Genomic DNA, 20336 nt, shown 5'->3' on the forward strand with positions numbered 1-20336 from the left:
ACAGAGATTAGAGCATGCCATAGGTATTAAAAGTAGTGTGCTGCAGTGGTTTGAATAATATCTCTCTAATAGATTTCAATTTTTTCATGTAAATGTCTTCTTCACACACTAAGGTTAATTATGGAGTTCCACAGGGTTCTGTGCTAGGACCAATTCTATTTATACCACACGTTTCCCTTAGACAGTATTATTAGAAAGCATTGCATACATTTTCATTGTTATGGAGATGATACCCAGCTTTATCTATCTGTGAAGCCAGATGACAGACACCAATTAATTAAACTGCAGGAATGTCTTAAAAGGTAAAGGCCTGGATGACCTCCAATTTCTTGCTTCTAAATTCAGATAGAACTGAAATTATTGTACACGGCCCAACAAGTTTTGGAAACACAGTGTTTAGGATTTCCATTTTGTGCCACTATTTTTTTTTTTTTGAACAAATACTTACTCTGGATGGCATTACTTTGGCCTCCAGTAACACTGTGAGAAATCTTGAGTCATTTTTGACCAGGATATCTCCTTCAATGCGCATATTAAACAAATATATAGGACTGCTTTTTTGCATTAGTGCAATATCTCGAAAATTAGAAACAGCTTGTCTCGTTGTGTGATGCTGAAAAGCTAATTCATGCATTTATTATTTCTAGGCTGGACTATTGTAATTTATTACTATCAGGCGGTCCTAAAAGCTCCCTGAGTTCCAGCCGGTGTGGTCTTCTACTGCTGTAGCCCATCTGCTTCAAGGTTTGACATCTTGCGCATTCAGAGATGCTCGTCTGCATACCTTGGTTGTAAGAAGCAGCTATTTGAGTTACTGTTGCCTTCCTATCATCAGTCACTAAAATTGCCTCTCTCCTTAATTTTGATGCTGAGTTTGAACTTCAGCAAATTGTGTGAGATGCCACCATACAGGTATGATTGGCTGATTAGATAATGCTAACAAGTTAAACAGGGACGTCTAATAAAGTGATCAGTGAATAGAGATGTCCATGTATGGTGGCAGAGTTATTTAAATACTGATACTAAATTGGTAATATTTTGGTTTATTGCTGTTTTAAAGTCTTATAAAAGCATTTCTGAGTAACACTGATAATCTTTTTATTTAAAGGAAAGTGTTAAAAGTGTCTGAACATCAGAAAACCAAGTCTGTGCAGAAGAATTTTTTTATGCAGATTACAACTGAAAAATAAAGTAAAAATACGGCAATGAATCTAAGATGAATTAAAATCAAATCATACCTTTTTTAAATCATAACTTTTTCCCCCCATGTACTACCATGCAGACACTAAAAGATAAAACCTGTGCAAAATGAAGCCTGTAAAAATAAATAAATAACTGCATTAAATGTCTTCTCAGATGCCATTTCTCTTTGAAGTTTAAAAATGTGAGATGCTGACACAGAGTGGGAAGAAGGGGAGGAGACATAAGGAAACGGGGAGAAGAACTGAGGAAGAGGAAGCAGTTCCTGAGAAAATGCTTGTGAGGACAGACTTTAGCAAAAAGACAAATGGCACACATGTAAGTGAGAGGAATAGAGAGACACTGTTATGAGGGTAGTATCTAAACCCACTCAAGCTATTCCAACAACAACAACAACAACAAAATACTGTTTGCTATTCTCTATATGCAGAGTATATATTCACTATAGCAAAAGTAAATCCCTAACATATTAGAATAATTAGAATGAAGATCTTAAGTCCATTTTGAGAGCTCATCTTTTATGCGTTGGTATGGCACTGATGTGTATTCGGGGAGCTGCAGACATTCAGAAGCAGCCAGTGGAGAGGCGGCAGCAGCAGAAGGAGGAGAACAAGTAGGGAATCAGAAAAGGCTCAGAGCACCAGTACTGTGTTCAGCCTCCACAGAGAGATGCTGTATCTCCCACAGAGAGAGGACAGCTTTGGTCTGGTTTTACTTTGAGTGGTCAGGAGAAGAGAAGACTGAGCAGTGCACCTCAAACGTCCTCCTCCCACCAGATCTGAAGCTCCTGCTGAGCCACTAAGAGGATGGGAGAGGCCTTTAGTGCTGCACTCTTGACTGAGCCTACAGACTTCACTGTCCGCACAACAGATGCTCTGAGCCAGGGACACAACCATGCATTGCACACTGCAGCTAGCACACTGACAATATACAACAGAGGATAAACACACAGAGAAAATGAGCTCTATATACAAGCCAGTCTCCCATTTGACCAGAACCTTTGAATGCTTGCTGCCTCTGGGGCTCACACTTGGGTGAAACTCCCCAACTGTGGTGTAGTCAAGTAGTGGCCTGATTATGGTGTTTATTAGATTAGAGAGTTGATCTGGGCACCATGCCAACAAGATATCTCTCTATGAAGACAAAAGTGCCTGCACAGACACAGGAGGAGGAGGATATGTAGTCCAAGTGTGAGGGAGGGAGAGATAAAACAGGCACAGTGAGCAGGCTGCAAGAATCACAGTTTATATCAGCAAGGTAAAAAAGAGATGGAGAAACAGGTCAACAAAACAATTACTGAAAGCTATTAAAGTGCATTAACATGTGCAACAAAAAGCCACGGAGGCAATACGCGTGTTGATGTATAAGCAATCGGATTAAATAAAGAGGATATGGGGAATAAAATATGCTTGCAAGTCTGCACGCCCTCACTCTTTTCAAGGTTTTATGTGAAAATAAGCTGAGTAAGAGCAGTGAGAGACAGTTCAAGTAGACACCCATGTGGGCAGTACTTTATCGTCCTTTTGTGCTTCCATATTAAAGCAGACCTGTTTCCTGCATCTTTGTATTACAGCCAAATCAAGCAGCTTCCTGCAGTCCCATTAGAAATGACTCATAAAAATCTGTGTCAGCTGCACATAGGGATACTGAGCGTATAACCAGATTTATTATCACAATACAGCTAGGTAACATTCATTATAGATGCGCGCTCACTCAGACACACACAAACCTTTGATTATTTATTCATTTTCCTACAGTAGACAAAACACAAAGATAGAAACAACAACTGAACTATATAGTAGATGATTTGCATTCAATTTTGCAAAGCCCCGCTGCTCGTGGTCTGTCTAAAATCTCCCTGTACTCTAGGCAAAGGAGAGATAAAGAGAACGGGGACTTTCAAACTACAGTCTTACAGCAAGCTTTGCATGGGCTCAAGCAGCATCAATTTTGTCAGACAGTGGACGCAAGACTTCATTATTAAAGTCCTTCACCTTTCACTTCACTACAAGGCCTCAAGGCATTCTTCGCTTAAATGTTGAGGTCTCAGCTGAGCTCTTCCTGAATGCATATAAGCAACCAGCAAAATTAGTGAGTGAAAATTAATTTTCGCTTGAGCTTAAAGCAGACGCTCAAAACCAAATTTACTTTGTTATGAGGGCACAGGTTTAATTACATTTATCTGTCACCAGAACAACCAGCGCAGGAGTCGAGTAAGAGTAAAAATATATTTAGAGTGAACACATGCAGTGGTCAGCCACAACATTAAACTATTAAGTTATTATTAGTGGCAGTGGTGCAGTGGGTAGGTGCTTGCCTTGCAGGCGGAGGGGCTGCCGGTTTGAGCCCCTGTCCCTGCGCTGCATTGTCTAACGGTAGCGCCAGTCTCTGGCTGCATGACTGCAGATGAGTGATCTGGAACGATCATTTTGCTGTGTGCACAATGAGTTGAATCTATCTAACCTAAAACTACTTCACCTGCCTAATATTGTGAAGGCTCCTGTTATCCCACAGTAAACGGCTGTGACTGGTCAGAGCATGAGCATGAGACTTCTGGCTGTGTCTTGGAAAGGTGTGCTTTAGTGCATCCTGTGGATGCTTGATGAAGTCAGGTTTTCGGAGAATTTGGAGGCCGTGTCAGGACTTTGGGCTCTTTGTCATATTCTTTGAGATGTTGCTGAGGAGTTTTTGCACTGTGGTCAGGCATAATGTCATGCTGGAGGACACGGCTGCCGTCAGGGACTGCCGTCGCCATGGGGGTTGTGCAGTAGAAGGTATTTATGTAGTGCTATGTGACAAAGTAACATACACATAATGCAAGTGCCAAAGATTTGCCAGCAGACCATTGCACTGTGGCCAGATGACAGATGTTAACCACTTCACCTAGGGTTAGGTGATCCAAATTTAAATTTCAGTTATTTGGCTTCCAATTATATTACAAAAACAAATATAATTTGAGATAAATTATTAATTTTTTTGCATCTACTTTTGTTACAAAGCTCTTTTTTCCCTCCTTTTATCCGGTTTTATAAATTTGGCCTTGGTCGCTTGCCTGTGGCTGCCATGCATGCTTTTAAAACCTGCAAATCCACTGCCACCTGGGCCTCTTTTTGTCCCCGTCTGCACTGACAGATGTCCTGCGGTGAAAGCAGGCTAGCAGTAACTGGCAGTTGCCCTTGCAAGACAGGCTTTATGTTCAAAAACAGCCCCCTAAACAGGACCTAACTCCGAATCCCATGTCCCTCACAATCTCTTTTTTCATTTATTTATTTTTATTTCATTTTAATTATATTAAAATTTTAAGGAAAAGGTTTTTTTTTTTTTTTTCCCTTTCTTCAGCTCTCAGCGGAGACGGTCGCACTTTTCTTCTCTCCCCAGCCCTTCCTTTTCCCCCTGCTTTGCTGCTTTAGAGCCTCTCTTCACACAAATTCCAAACTGGAATTTATAATTATGGATCTGGTCAGCTGGTCTCTCAGCGCCACTGTTTTGATCAAATTTTCACCATGAGGAGATTGGGGGAAGGAGAACCCTATTCCCTCTTATCAACTGACATTCCAGCTGGCTACCTTATGGTTCCTGTGTGGTGCGGAAGATGACGTGCCTGGCCGTATTGTCAATGGAGGACACACACATTTGGCTTATTGACACTGGGATTTCTCCAAATTGGACCAGGAGATACCTGGCTTGTCGTTGCAATTAAGGAAGTCTAGGCAGCTGTCTGGCCTTGGTAAGGGCGCTTATGACGGGAATGCAGGAAGGTACAGACTCAACTCAGACTCTATATCTGGAGCTGATTCGGAGGGGTAAGATCTTGGAGATGTATGTATCTGTTTCTGTACAGCGAAGGAACGAACCAAGAAGATTCGGATGAATTGGATTTTTTTGCCACAGAGAGGTGCCAGAAAGACTGAAGGCTGTCAACAAATTAATCAGTACAGTCTGTACCAAAACAAGTCGTAGAATCAGGAATTTGGCTCTCTGGCGGCCTTGGACTGCCGCTTATCAAATTGTCTCCGGGATGTTTTATAAATAGATGCTCTATGCCCCCGCTGTCTTGTCTTCTTCTGACCTGTGTTGGACTGATCTCCCTGACCTAGCCGCTGATGAACTCTACATCTTATCAGAACTGTTACCTGAGACGGGAGTTTGAGTCAGCCCCATAGTATCCCCTAGTGCTCCGATGCTATATGTTTCTGCTCTATCACAGAGGTTTTTGTAACCTTATACTGTGTATGTGCGTATGTATACAAAGTATGAGATGATTTTTTTCCTCACGCATCCCTATATGTTTTCACTATTGTTTCTGTCTTGTTAATGGCAGCACCTCCAGAAGGGGGGCAGCATGGCCACAGTTCACCTATCTCCCCATGTTTGTTCTGTTTGTCTTCTTGGATGGGTGTTCTGTTAACTGTAATTTCCCCATTGTGGGATCAATAAAGTATCATCATCATCATCAACTGCAGGAATATTCATGTTAAATAATTAATTTACAATATTAACCATGATTTGTGCTATCAGCACTGCTAGGGGCACTCTCTGCTATCGAGCAGTCTTACATTCACCTCCCAGTTTTAATGTTGTGGCTGATTAGTATATAATCAGGCAGTGCAGATGTGTCGACTGACAAGGTTATGGGTTGGTACGACGCAGAGCTTATGGAGAGTAACTGTCTATGTGTTGTAGCTGTGGCTTGTCAGCATGGGGCAGAGTCAAAAATATGTAGACTGACTGGTCTGTGGTGCTTGTGCTGTTGTTGGTCACTTCACATGCTTTTTTTTTTTTTTTTTTTTTTTTTTAAATCATGTGCGCGCACAAGCGCATCTGCATATTCAAAATCCTACACTCTGAGTAGCCAGATACTTGCACAGACACAAACGCGGTACCATACGTTTCTGTTGCCTCACAGGAGGAGGGTCTTGTGCTTGACCTGACTGACTCATAGCAGTGCCTTTCTGTGTTTGAAATTGGATTCTTCTGGTTTCCTCTGCCTTAAAACATACTAGGTTACCCTTTACCAAGGGACTAGCTTACATTAGAAGTTAGTCCCTGGGTAGCTTCCCAGTTTAATCATAATACCTAGGCTGCTTCAAATGCAGAGTGTGAGTTTCCCTGTAGGAATCAAAAAGATATCCTTACATTAAAGGAACCTCAGCATTTTTTTTTCCAGTGATGTTGCCATTTTCACAAGAAAAGGAGGGAAAAAGTGGCATTGCATTGATGGTAGAGAGATGATGCTGACACATTGAAACCATAATCACACAAACCTCACTGATTGATCGGTCCACTGGTCGGCTAACTGAGTGACTGTCAGAGCGAATAAGCGGCTGATGGAAGAGTAGGACACAGCGTAGGTCTATCGAGACAGGATAATTACACAACCATGGAGCAGTGTGGGTGATGAGAGGACACAGGAAGTGATAGACTGAGCCAGGAGAAGACCAGCCAACTGTAAAATTAACTCAGTTCTTTTCACATTATTGTTCTCTCTTCTCTCATATAAAGCATGGGCAAAAAGAAAAAAAAACAAATCAGCAAGTCTCCATCTTTAAGGGCATACAATAATGGTAAGTATAAATTACAGTAGATGCAGTCACTTGGAAAAAACAGTGTGGTTCATTTCTGCATGGGCACTGGCTTGTCCATGCACTCCTGCTGGTAACATGTAAAGAAATGCAGCTCAATACTGCATTGATCTAACATATGAATCTAAGGATGTGCTTTACAGTTTTGGCCTTGAGTTGAAAAATATATTGTGTGAACAATCACAGAGAAGAACATCTACAACGATACAACTTCTATACACTCTTAACACCACTCTGCAATCAAACCACAACCAATTTACTGAAATGGAACAAACTCAACCAACAAAATGGCCAAGAAAAAAAACCAAAAAAAACCAAAACAACAAATGACCGGCTGTGCCCCCTTCCAGGATGTCAAATACTGCCATCAGAAGCCACTGGCATCACAGAGATATGGAGAAGGTACAGTGCCAGCTGCAGCAACAGTGAGGCTGCTCTCACTCCCAACTTGTCACACATGAATGCTTTTTTAAGACCCACTTTAAAACACACTGCAGGGTTAATACTGCAAAGAGAAGCATGTTTAACCCAAGCCACACTCTCCAACCAAGCAAAACCCAACCAAAGTTTTCTTACCACACAGTGTGGACATGATATAGTTTACAGAAAGACCTAAACATTGTGTATAATTATTATATATCATGTTGTAGATTTGGATTTTATGGTGTATCCGTTGCGTTTTTTTTTTTATTTATTTTTTTATATTCTTTTGAGTTTGTATGGCTGCTACCTTCACCGGGTCTCCCTTGTAAAAGAGATTTGATTTCAGTGGGACTTCCTGGTTAAATAAAGGAGACATTGTGGGGCTTCTGAACAAAGGCAGTTACACTGACATGAAACATTAAAGTTTTTCTCCAAAAGGTTCAAAGAATTTTACATTTTCAGTCAAGTATTAAAACCCATTCAAAGAAATTTCCTGTTGCTAACTGTATCCTTTCATAGGGAATCTCTTGTTAGCAGTTCCAGAAATGTAATCATTGCTTTTGCCATGTACCACATCATAGGCCTGCTGGCTGTTTGGCTGAACCAACACATCTGTTTGACTACACATTTCTTAATTTCTCTTTTTTACCTGCTAGTTTTCTTTGACTTTCATTTGAGAATTTCTATTTAATTTTGTTAGAAAAAGATGTGCATCTAGTTCCTGAAGTATGGACCTGCTGCATTCCATTAAAAAACAAATGTGGCTGAGGTTAAGAAGCCTGTATTATAAGCTGTGCCTGCTGTGTACAGAGCACGGGGGAGACGGATGAAGGAGAATAATGTGGGTTGGAGAACAGATGAAGCGCTGCCACCACAGCAGCGCAGTGTCAAAGTGTGAACATGTGCAACAATTTCCTTTTCCTAACAATCCTCCTCAATGTCCTCCCCCTTTAATAGTCTTCCTTTTTACTTTCTCATTCTTCCTGTCAGTCATTCTCTCGCTCGCCTTCCTCCAGACTCCAGCTTCACTACAGAATCATTACAGCAGTGAGCCCACACAGCATGGACTCAGCTACCTTTGTCTTGCTCTCCCCCCTCAGGCCTGCACTTTGTCTTTTCTTCTTTACTATCTCACTATCCCTTGCCAAGCCAACTAACTGTTAGGTTGTGTTGTAATATCTTGTCCTCAGAAGAATCAACGTTTCATTGTGCTATATACTCAGTCACTTTATTAGGTACACCTGTCTAGTACTGGGTTGAACTCCCTTTTGCCTTGAGAACTACATCAGTTCTTGGTGGTATAGATTCAACAAGGTGCTGGAAACATTCCTCAGAGACATATTGACATGATTATATCACACAGCTGCTGGAGATTTGTCAGCTGCACATCCATGATTTAAATGTCCCATTCCACCACATCCCAAAGGTGCTCTATTGGATTGAGATTTGGGGACTGCGGAGGCCATCTGAGTGCAGTGAACTAATTATCATGTTCAAGAAACCAGTATGAGATACGTTGAACTGCCTGAACTGCTGATACAAGACAGAATGGATCTTTGCTTTCATGTTATTTAGGCCAAATTCTGACCACAGCCTCAGTTTTCTGTTAGCTTAGCTGACAGGAATACTCTTCTGCAGCTTTAGCCTGTCTGCTTCTAGGTTCATCGTGTTGTGCATTCAGAGATGGCCTTCTGCATACCTTGGTTGCAGTGAGTGGCTATTTTAGTTACTGTTGCCTTCCTATCAGCTCAAAACAGTGTGGCCATTCTCCCCTGACATGAACAAGGCATTTTCTCTCAGAGAACTTTTTTAGACCATTTTCTATAAACCCTAGAGATGGGAAAATCCCAGTAGATCAGCAGTTTCAATAATACTCAGATGAGCCCATCTGGCACTACCAACCATGCCACATTCAAAGTCACATCAATCACTTTTATAACTTGTGCTGATGCTTGCTTCAAATCTCAGCAGGTCATCTTGACCATGTCTGAGCTGCTGCCACGTGGGTAGCTGATTACATACATTAAAAAGCAGTTGAGCAGGTGTACCTAATGAGTGTATATGTATTTCTTTATTAGAATGCCAAACTTCCAAGATTTTATACCACTCTTGTTTTTTCTTCATCCTTCTGAAGTGCATCACATTACATCTTTCTGACTTTTAATAGTGTAATTATCAAAGTTCCATCCATCCAGGTGGACCCTAAGCCAAGTGCCACAGGGGGAGAGGTGGGGTATACCCTGGACTAGGGAAGCAATACTCAGGCTACCATTTGATACCAAAATTCTGAAAATGTGACAGTACTTGTTTTTCTTTGATACTGTCGGTATCACACGCACAGTATGTAGTGAGGTGGTAATTCTTCCAGAACTGAAAGAGGCAGCATACAGCTACAAGTGTTCTGGTCTATTCTTAAGAAAAAGAAGGAGGAAGCCCACAAGCATAGGAAAAACTACAAATGGCACAGCAAAAACTACACGTGGAAGTTGGCAACTAGTATAGTGATAGCTGATTCACTGATAAGAAAGGCACTCACTATGGAAATACTTTGCCTTCGAGGGAGGGGGGTGACCAAGGAACGATAATTAATTTGCAAAAGGTAAGATGCAAATGATGTTATTGTGGTTTTCAGACCAAAGGAAGAAATATTAATTAATACTAATTTAGATATGATATCATCACATCAAAGTTATGCAATTTAAAGTTGCCTAAATACAAATTTAGAAAGTGATGCACAGTGAATGAATAACTTATCACATTCATGGCAAGATTTTCGAGGGAATCAATAATTTTTAGAGCAGAATTCAAATGTCTTCAGTTGACAGTTCTTACAGAGACATCTCTTTCTGCCGAAGGGACTCACATAAGATGAATGAGGCAGATACTTACTCCCATTTTAGCTTGTTAGCTCATAATTGGCCTATGTGTATGGATATGAATATATAAATGACAAGCTGTTGAGGATGTTCATACACAAACTTGTCTGCGCTGAGCAAGTGTGTAGACAGCAGTGGATGGTTGGCCAGTCTTCGGCATTGCAGGAGTGGGTGAGAAAATGTCTTAAAGCTCCAACTGAACTTTAATGACAGATCACAGGCAGGGAAAAGATATGCTGTCACAGTTTATACTATGGCTTTTCCCACCCCTCATCCCTTCTCTTTCTTCCCCTAGGGAATATATTAAGTGTTTCACTCAGTATCTCACTGACCATGAAGGATTATGACAGCACCAATGCACCTCTAAGGCAATTATATTCTAGATATGGAGGAAATGTAACAGAAAGTGAGAGGGATGTCAAAGAATGGCAGGATACATAGAAAACAAATGAAGGAGAAATGAAAAAGCTATATGACAAGAGGTGCAAAGGAAAAACAGGCTATCAGGAAGCACTGGTACAAAAGAAAAAAAAAAAAAGGCAGAGGGATACCAAATTTAAAACAAAACAATTTAAGGCAGAAGCTGAATCTCCTTACTAAATAATCTGCACTAATCAGCTGTTAATCTCAATTAACTGATTAAGCTTTGGCCTTTAAATCTGTTAAGTTAAAAGTGTCCTTGATTTCCCAAACCCAAGGTGGTGCATTCAAAACTAATGGATACTTAATTTCCAGTGACACAGAAGAAAACAAAAAGTAGAAAATCCTTGAATTTGTTCTGCAATGATGCTTGAAAAATGTCTTGAATGCAAATATTGACATTGCTACCAGTATTGTGTCTCCTAATCAGTTTATCAAAAAGTAGTTTCAGCTTTAGAATATTTGTAATAGTTGACACAGAAAAATCTCAAAACTTTGCCAAGTTTGTTGCCCTACTGTCCAGGTGTTGTTATGGTACTAGAATTTCAAACCTCAATATCGACAGGTTTACCTGATGATATTCCTCATAAAGACGCTTGGCCAAGTTTGTTGCCCTACTGCTGTTCATGTGTTCAACTGTTAGTGAGGGGAAAGGCTGCCTACCTGCAGCACCAATGTGTGAGGTTGTGTGCCAGCTGAGGGTGGTGAAGACAGTACTATTGCAAAAGAGTAGCTAATCCAAAAGTAGTTTTTAGTATCAATTAGTATCTGAGTATCAATTTTTTGACAACCCCCACTCAGTACAAAAAAAAATCATCATGTATTTTTTTTAGAATTTTGGTATCAAAAGGTACTGTAATTATCACAGTACTAAAAAATAATTTTAATTACTGTACATGTTAGTCAGAACCAGAGGAATGAACACCAAACTCCTGTTACATTTTATTTTATTTCATCCTCTAACCCTAATTTGGCTGAAATGACAGCTCGTGTGTAAAGCAGGTATCTTATGAATCCACAGGGAATAATCAGTTGCACCACTCTGAAGTTTCTCTCTGCTCTACAGCACTTTATACCAACTTCAAACACCATGATTTTTGTTTCCAGGCTCAAAATTATGCTGTTCTGGTTCGTTGTTGTCACAGTAACCAATTAGCTGGTGAACGCAGAAAAGCATTTAGCATAAATAGCTCGATAACTTATTATCTAAAACAAAACTATGTAAGTTTGCATGAATACTGAATTTACAACTTCCTGATGAACAGAAACACATTGGATGTGTAAAAGAGAAGCTCTTCATAAGTTTCAGTATCGGTTTAAGAGCTGATATGTCAGGATGGTGTTCACAGCTTCAGAGCTCCCCAAGAGGCCTGAAAAGCACAGATATGAAGTGCAGAACAACTGCATCTTAACTCAGCCAAACTCTCACCGCAGAGTATCACGGTTTTAAAGCAGTGATTGATGGTTCATGAGCATCTGAAAATAGCCATTTACAGTACCTGAGAAAAAAGAGGACCCAATTACTAACACAAAAGAGAAAAAGAGGTAGGTAAAATTGTTTTGCATAGAGGTATAAGGTGCTTCATCAAAAACCTTTGGTCGCTAGCAGACTGCCACGGTCACCCACAGTTTGCATGGAAGACACCAACCTGTCTGCAAACACTTGCCAAATACTAGCCAAGCAGCAGTGAAACTGAAAAGTTTGATGCAAACCAGAAACAGAGAATTGACCTCCTCAGTAAAAGTTGCACCTTTTGAAACATGCTGGTTGCAGCGGTAAGGCTGAACAAAAGTGGTGTCACAGCCACTGGTGCGAGCCATGCCGCACTTCTCAATTTTTGCAACCTCGCATGGATGCTGCAGCCAACGCTGCCAGGTTGAAGGCACAAGTGTGCAATTGTGTCTTTTTTTACTGCCATTTTGCTATTGGTATTGAGCTGTGGCAACGTTACTGTTTGCGCACAACATCTAACACCTAACACCAAGGCACACCACCAACAGCAATCTGACTGAATGAGATAAGAATGTGTTCAATACGAGAAAGAGAAACCAAAAGAAACTGCAGAAACCATGTCAGTGAGAGTAAATATTGTTATATGTTATTGTTTACTGTTCAGGCACAAGCTGGCACGAGTTATATTACATTGCAATATTAACCACCTGCAAAGACAGAAGGAACTACACCGGGACTAATAAGGACAATGACAATTCACAACCTTAATCTCCAAGAAGTAACTGTGATCAAAAATAAATAAATAATGGCAGCTACACAGCCCTTCTGCTGCCATTAATTATAAGATGATGAGAAAAAAAAGAGGTCAGCACATTAAAAACTCAATTTTAGCAGCGTTAACAAAGATGACCTGAAGCTAAGTCTCCCACAACAGCTGGGAATAGTTTGATTACAGAATCATCTATTTATTATTAGGTTTTCTTTTAACTCGTGTCTTCAACACTGCTTTATGAGAAGAACCAACATGATTTTGGCACGCAGAAAACACCACAAACAACATGGTGATTTGCATTAATTCTAGGAGGCAATATTCAGCAAACAGTGGTACAAATGACAGTCCATTCACACATTTCTAATATCTACTAACAGCCAAGAGATATTGGATATCATTGCAACTGTCACCTCATTTGCAAAGACAGACAAGTCTCTGGTGAAATGCCAGATCGGTCACACTCATTTCATGGCTCATTAATGCAATTATGCAGCATTTATCTGTTAATGAATAATGTGTTTGTGACTGTCCGTGTGCCTTTCTGATAATATAGTGCAATAACAATGTTAGTTTATTCCTCCTACCCATGATTTCACAGAAAAGTCTCATCTGTTGGTCCCAACCAGAAAGCAGCCAGTTTGCCCTCCAGAGATCCTGCAGTTTACACAGGCCTGAAGCTTTGAACAACGACAAATAAAACCTCTGACCCCCCCTAGGATCAACATTGAGTCCAACAGCCACCAGAGTGGCTTCTTTTGTCTCACTGCCGTTAGTGTCAATGAAGTAGGATCAACAGCAAAGCTCAGGTCAAGGATAGAAAAGAAAAAAAAAGGTGGTAAAAACAGAATAAAATGCAACAAAGAGAAGCAAAAGAAGCGGTGGGGTAATGAAAAGAAGCAAGACTTTCAAAGACACGCACAAGCTTGGAGTTTGTGCTTCAAAACTATCCTATTAGTTAATGTGTCACTCCAATGCCCAACAGGTAGTGACTGTGAGCAGCCCCAGCATTCAGAGACACGAAGAGCCGCCTGAGCCAACACTAACACTGACTAACAAGGCGGCCTAGAGAAGGGAGGAGGGATAAAGGAAAGGGAAAAAATCTAGGGGAGGACAGGAAGCCATCTGATAAATCACTGATAGGAAGAGAGCAAAGAGCAATAATGGCAGAACTCACCATTACATAGAGAATAAAAGGAAAAGAGAGGCTTACTTTTAAAGACACAGAGATAGGAACAGAGGCAGATACAGTCAATCAAATGACAAGACTGAAGAAACAGACAGAGCTGATAAATGTCAGGGAAAAAAATGAGATCTGAAGGCGAAATTAACTGTTACAGGTGCTGCATTCATAATGCCAGCCTAAATGAATAACTCGCTGCTGCAAAATGATAAACAATCAGGTTTGATTTATAACAGTCCCTGTTGTGTGTGAAATCCGAAATAACCTCATCAGAATTTTTCCCCTCAGGTTTCAGAGCTCAAAGAAGGCTGACAAACGCATCACATCATCACCATCTGCCACTAAATCACTGCTGGGCCAACTGGGAGTGATGGGACAAGGTGAGGGGAGGGGAGGGAAGAGGCCGTATGACCATCCTTGTTATTAAGTCAGGCGGCTTTAGGCACCAAGCTAACAAGTTATTGGGGGGGGCAGAGTCGTAGGCAGGTGTTGAGCTCATAAAGTAGCTTTATGTGCATATGGACAATGTTGGAGCAGAACCTGCACCCTCACACAAATATGAGCAAAACTCAATTTCCTGCCAAAATGACACACAAGCACATGGCTGAGTAAACTTGCAGTGTGACACACACAAAGACACATAAGCAACAAAATCTGCAAAGCTCAGAAGTCTTCCATTTGCTGCTGATATGCATGATTTCTATGTAAAAAATTAATTCTTATATAATGTCTTTTTGTAACTGAATTATTTCACAGATTTTACACTAAAGGACTCATCTAAAGTCCAAATAAATGATGACATCATCCTTAAAGTTCTTAAATTAAACCCTTGAAGCAAAGCTTAACAAATAATGCAAACAATATAATAAGATGATTAGGATCAGTACTGACACAGAGTAGGTATTGGACACAATCCACTCTACTTATTCAGTCAAGACAATTTATAGTAAAACAACAATTCAAATGTCTGTGTTATTTTGCACAGAAATGATCCCACTGAGTTCCAGATGATGCATTTAGGCAAAAAGAGCACTGCTATAGTTTTAGTGCTGGGCAGATGCCATGAACTGATTGGTTAGGAATCAGGATAGAATAAGCTGGTTCGTTATTAAAACAACAGATCTGTCTGCATGCAACTTTCTGTTGTTAATGTAAAAGTAAAGTCAAATTTATTTATATAGTGCTTTTCAAGACGAGAAACCAGTCACAAAGTGTTTTACAGAGATGATAAAAAAAAAGACAGAAAACTCAAGGTCATAATAAACCAAATAAAATGACACAGAACACAAAAACCTGACCCAAAATGCTTGCCTAAATAGATGAGTTTTAAGCTGTTTTTTTTGAAGGATGCCACAGAGTCAAGAGTACAAAGAGAGAGTGGTAAGCTGTTCCAAAGTTTTGGTGCTAAGCTTTGGAATACATAATCCCCTTTAATATTCAGACTTAGTTTTAATGACCCCAGGTGAATCCTTCCACCCTTCTTTTGATAATAACTGGAAAGATCAAGTAGTCTTGTTCAACTACAATACTTGCAAATCTTTGAATACAACACACACACACACACACACACACACACACACACACACACACACACACACACACACACACACACACACACACACACACACACACACACACAGAGTACTGTGCAACAGTCTTGGTTCACCTCTCATTTTTCTATATTTTGCTAGAAAAATGGGTGCATTGATTTATTGAAACATGGAACTATAGCATATAAAGCAAACAGTTGTACTATTCTAATGAGCTTGAAATTCAATATTTGATATATATATCTGGTGACCTCAGTGGCAATAAATTTGAAATTTGAAACCCGGTGGTGTTGGGGATCTTGGAGATCCTGGACCACAACATGAAGCAGTGTGGGATCATCATGATAGAGAATGAAAAAGGCAGCCAAGATCTAAAGAAGAGCTTTGAATGTCCTGAAGAGTACTTAAAGAAATTACAAAAAAGCTGCATAAGAGGGTTCAGGCTGTGTTGAAGAAAAAAAAAAAAGTGGTCATAGCAAATATTGACTTTCAAGTTTGTTACAATTGTACAAACTCTTTTTTGCATTGTATACTGTATTTCCATGTATGCTTACATGTTTTAATAAATTGCTGCACCTATTTTCCATTTTTCTAGCAAAATCTAAAGAAATGGGGCCAGTTTATGTTTATGTTTATGTTCGGGTGGCCGCTGGTTAAGAAAGAGATAGCTAAACCTTCTCCACACATCTTACTTGATATGCCTAAGCATGAACAGGGTGCAGCACTGACCGAGCCATGATCTCCTCCCAAGCCTGGCTCCACGAGGCCTGTAGTTTCTGTTTACAAAGCAAGGATGCTCTGTTGTGCTGCTAATCCACAGAGATCTTGAAGTAAAAGTTCCCGGGGTCCTGGGAATCCAAGATTTCCCTTCGTATTAACGTGGCAGCTCTTAGAGGATCTCTTCAAACTCCCAAATCTCATTAAAACTGGTTACACCAGTGGAAATAGAAAATCTGAAGCAAAACCAATTTTGACCCCAACAGGGTGTGTGAAAGGTGCAAGATGTGGGTTTAATCAGTATGCACAGTATACATAACATGATTTACTCCAGCTCCTTCCCACCTGAGATAGGAGATGTAAAAAAAAAAAAAAAAAAAAATGCAGTAATTGGTAAAACTAGCTTCAGGTATTGGGTGCTAACATATTCATTGAGTAGGCTACAAGTTCACTCTCAATGCCGCATTGAGCTTAAGTGTGGGTCATAAAGTGACTGAGCTGTCACTAAATCACCAAATCTCAGCAGGCTTTATTGCAAAAGTCTGCATAATCTAGAATTTTATCTCCACATTGAAGCTGGAGCTCAGAAGGATTCAGGGCTCTGGTAGATTTGAAATGGATCATTTATCAAGTAAATCATTTATCAAGTATGACTGATAAATGGTCATCTTGTTTTCGCGTATACAAATATTTTTCTATTTGTACTACTGGCAAGCCAAAACAACATATTGGGCCCTGGAAATTTGTCATAAGTGTATTTCAATATAAAAACTATTTAAGAAATAATAATCACACACAATATTAACTGTAGAGCTCATTCAGTTTTTAACATAATTACATCTATACTGTGCTGTTCACAGAGGCATGAGAATTGAGAAGCTGCATTAACTTGAAGAGGAAAACAATATTAATCTAATGCTGATGGGAATTAGCAGTCTGCGATTTGCAATTTACTCCAATGTTATTTGGTCTAGATTGTCTGAAAAAGGTCCGGCTGAGCTGCTCCAGCTGCCATTTCTCAGACACGACAGATATGATCAAAAATGATAAAAGAAATTGGAATGACTGTTTGCGGATTGGTTGATGAAGCTGGGCTGTTTCTCTGTCTTTCTCTTTTTCAGTGGTACAACTGCATCTTTCCAGCACTGTAAGGAGGTAGTATGGCAGGCTGAAGACACGCCTCTCTTGAACGCACGCACGCACGCACACACAGACAGACAGACACAGACACTTGGCAAGGCTGGGATGTCTCCCTCGTGGCCAATTCATAGCTAGATATTCACTGAAAACTGAGGAGCTGTAAATTGTTTCCCCTCTCTCCTCAGCTTAACTGCCAATTACCTAGATCTGACAATGGCCACTTTACCACCTCTCTCTCTCTCTCTCACACACACACACACACACACACACACACACACACACACACACACACACACAGTAGCCTATATCAAGCTGAAACTAGCATTCCTGTGGAGGATGCTACTCACTGTGTCCACTTCAGTCAGTCGAGCCAAAAGAAAAAACCTGACCCAATCACGCAAGTTCTTGGTGTCATTTCAGCTTTAAGAAACAATTTGTAGAGCTTTGTGATCAGCTGTCAAAAAGTCAAAGATACAACTCAAAGATTTCAAGGTTTTATTTTCATTGTTTGTCAGTATATCATTCATCCCTAATAAAACACAGCACAGTGGCTAGAAAGCCAAAACGTTGTGTTCCTTGTTGGCGTTTAAAGGTTTTTGGAGAAGAGCCCCTGTGACGCGCAGAGGGGTGGACATTTCTCGGGTGAAATTGGCGAGCTGGGACCAGTTTCCCACTCCAGTCACACACCCATAGTTGGCCAGATCGATCAAACCACATTACATACACTAATTAAATCACTGGTGGCATATTCCCACATAGGCTACTCAGTTTTCAATATAACTATTTAATTTCGAATTATTCTACAAAACAATAGCTTAAAAATCCTGCACTGAATTAATAAGCGACCCTAAGAAGATTCAATCCTATTAAGTAGGAAGTCTCAGCCCGAAAACCCTCTCTTTACTACCAAAGAGCCTTTAAACTGATTTCGGATCATTATCAAGAAGATCAAAGTGATCTCGCGTTTTGCACAGTGAGGAAATGACTTTTACTTTGTTTTAACATGTGAAATCGTTCGTGTCTCCTGCGCGTCATCCTGATTTGCGCACAGCAAACCCTGGTAGCAAAACGCGCCCGTTTCCTATAAGAAAGCATTAAATTTGAGCCTCCGCCAGATCCGACAGTCACAACTGTTGCTCACCTCGCTCTTTAGATAGGACACGCATCAAAAAAAAAAAAAAAAAGCGTCTGTTCGCATTAACAGGTGGATACTGACCAGAAAACAGAAACTTACATGTCTAAGTTCTTGCATGCGGTCCTTCATGATTCCCTGTTAAGACTGTTAATTCCCGTTGTCTTCTGGGTATATGTGGCGATGATGATGGAGCGGCGGGGCGGAGACCGACGGGTAGACGCGAGCTCGACCGAGAGGAAGAGGCGCGTCTGGCGGCAGCGAGAGGCGGTGATTTCCCCCCCTCGATTTGGATGCTGGGATGGTGGAACCACTTTACAGAGATGGGTGACGCGCAGAAAAGGTGAGGCGAGGCCTTCCGCCGTTAACCCATTACACGCCCACAACTTCCTCAATCCGCACTAATTGGCGTTTTTTTTTTGTTTTGTTTTTTCCTATTACAAGACTCTTTTCCCAGCGTTTTTCCTCGCTGAATATTTAGTCCGACTGCATGCAGGATAGTTTGACATAAAAAACACTTGCACAGAGCGCCTGCTTCAGTGGTGAAATTGTGTTGGTTGTGGTTAACAATTGAGCAGGTTCAGAGATAACGCCCAGGTGGTTTCCATTGTGCCAAAGCGAACAGTGACCCCTGTCGATACCGATGGATATGGTACTCGAAATTACCCCCGAAATTTTACTTCGAAAAAGAAATACTTTTTGATTTAAAGCCCCGTATGAAAAATATAATTAAAATAATTTAGGGTTTTTTTTGTGTGTAATGGCTTTAAAAGACATCTCACAAGAACAATTCTGTTTTTATACTTTACGGAATATTTGTTGTGATGAAAAAATGAAAATAAAGACAATACCTAAAGATATATTAAAAATTACATTATAAACATACATGAAAATACAGTATATAAGGCAAAAACAGAGTTTGTATAATTCAAACGAGCTTGAAAGTCAATAACATCCTGTCCAGGTTTATTCTTCAGTACAGCCTGAACTCTCTGAGGCAGATTTCTTGTCATTTCTTGAAGCAGTCTTCAGGAATAGTTCTCCAGGCTTCTTGAAGGACATTCAAAGCTCATCTTTGGATGCTGGCTGCCTTTTGTTCTGTTCTCTGTCAAGATGATCCCACACTGCTTCAGTAATGTTGAAGTCCAGGCTCTGGGGAGGCAAGTCCATGTGTGTTTCTATCCAGGTATGCTTTTCCTGCATTGACAGTGTGTTTGGGATCATTGTCATGCTGAAAAAGTAAGCTGCTGCCAATCAGACTCTTTCCAGATGGCATCACATAGTGGATCAAAATCTGATGGTACTTTTCTACATTCATAATTCCATCAATTTTGACAAGATCTCCAACACCACTGTCTGAAATGCAGTCCCAAACCATGATAGACCCTCCACCATGCTTTACAGATGGCTGCAGACACTCACTCTTGTATCTCCCTCTTGATATTCTCTGTAACTATTGATGATTTGAACCACAAATTTGGACTGATCACTCCATCAGTCCTGTTGCCACGGCAACACTGGTTCATCCCTTGAGTTAGGTGGCTTTTTCCGCTTGAATTATTCATAGGTCAGTGCTAAGTGGATTAACAAAACAAATCATTCATTCTCAAAGTGGTCTGGTACAAGGACTGGACTGAAAATGAGTGGAAAAGCAGCCAATGCCCACAGAAAAACTCAGAAAGACCTTCAGAAAGCCTGAAGATCTACTGCTCAAGAGCCTTTATAGAAAAAAAAACCCTACAAGAAGGTCTGGCTCTTTGGAAGCAAGATATAATGAAATGAGGGGTGGCTCAAGACTTTTGCACAGTATTGTAACCCCCCCCCCCCCCATTTTTTTCTTAATTGAAACAATTATTTCCCTCCAATACAAATGAAACTAGTTCTGTTTGTC

The 20336-nt window shown here is 40.4% G+C and overlaps 1 protein-coding gene across 5 annotated transcripts in view; it reads right to left on the bottom strand.

The window, feature by feature from the left end:
• The window catches only part of stx1a (syntaxin 1A (brain)), a 70642-nt gene extending 51747 nt beyond the window's left edge, over positions 1 to 18895 (bottom strand). Inside the window, exon 1 of one of the 5 annotated variants that reach the window (XR_004020799.1) lies at positions 18548 to 18890. Coding sequence is in view for 4 of the 5 variants with exons in the window: in XM_030744555.1 (XP_030600415.1) it covers positions 18548 to 18577 (30 nt within the window). In the remaining variant the exon portion in view is untranslated. Of the gene's footprint in view, positions 1 to 18547 lie in introns of all 5 variants that reach the window. The other 4 variants (XM_030744555.1, XM_030744553.1, XM_030744552.1 and 1 more) reach the window with 4 other exon arrangements.
• Between the last annotated feature and the right edge of the window lie 1441 nt (positions 18896 to 20336).

The sequence above is a fragment of the Archocentrus centrarchus genome, chromosome 13 (genome assembly GCF_007364275.1).
Source record: "Archocentrus centrarchus isolate MPI-CPG fArcCen1 chromosome 13, fArcCen1, whole genome shotgun sequence".
NCBI lineage: Eukaryota > Metazoa > Chordata > Actinopteri > Cichliformes > Cichlidae > Archocentrus > Archocentrus centrarchus.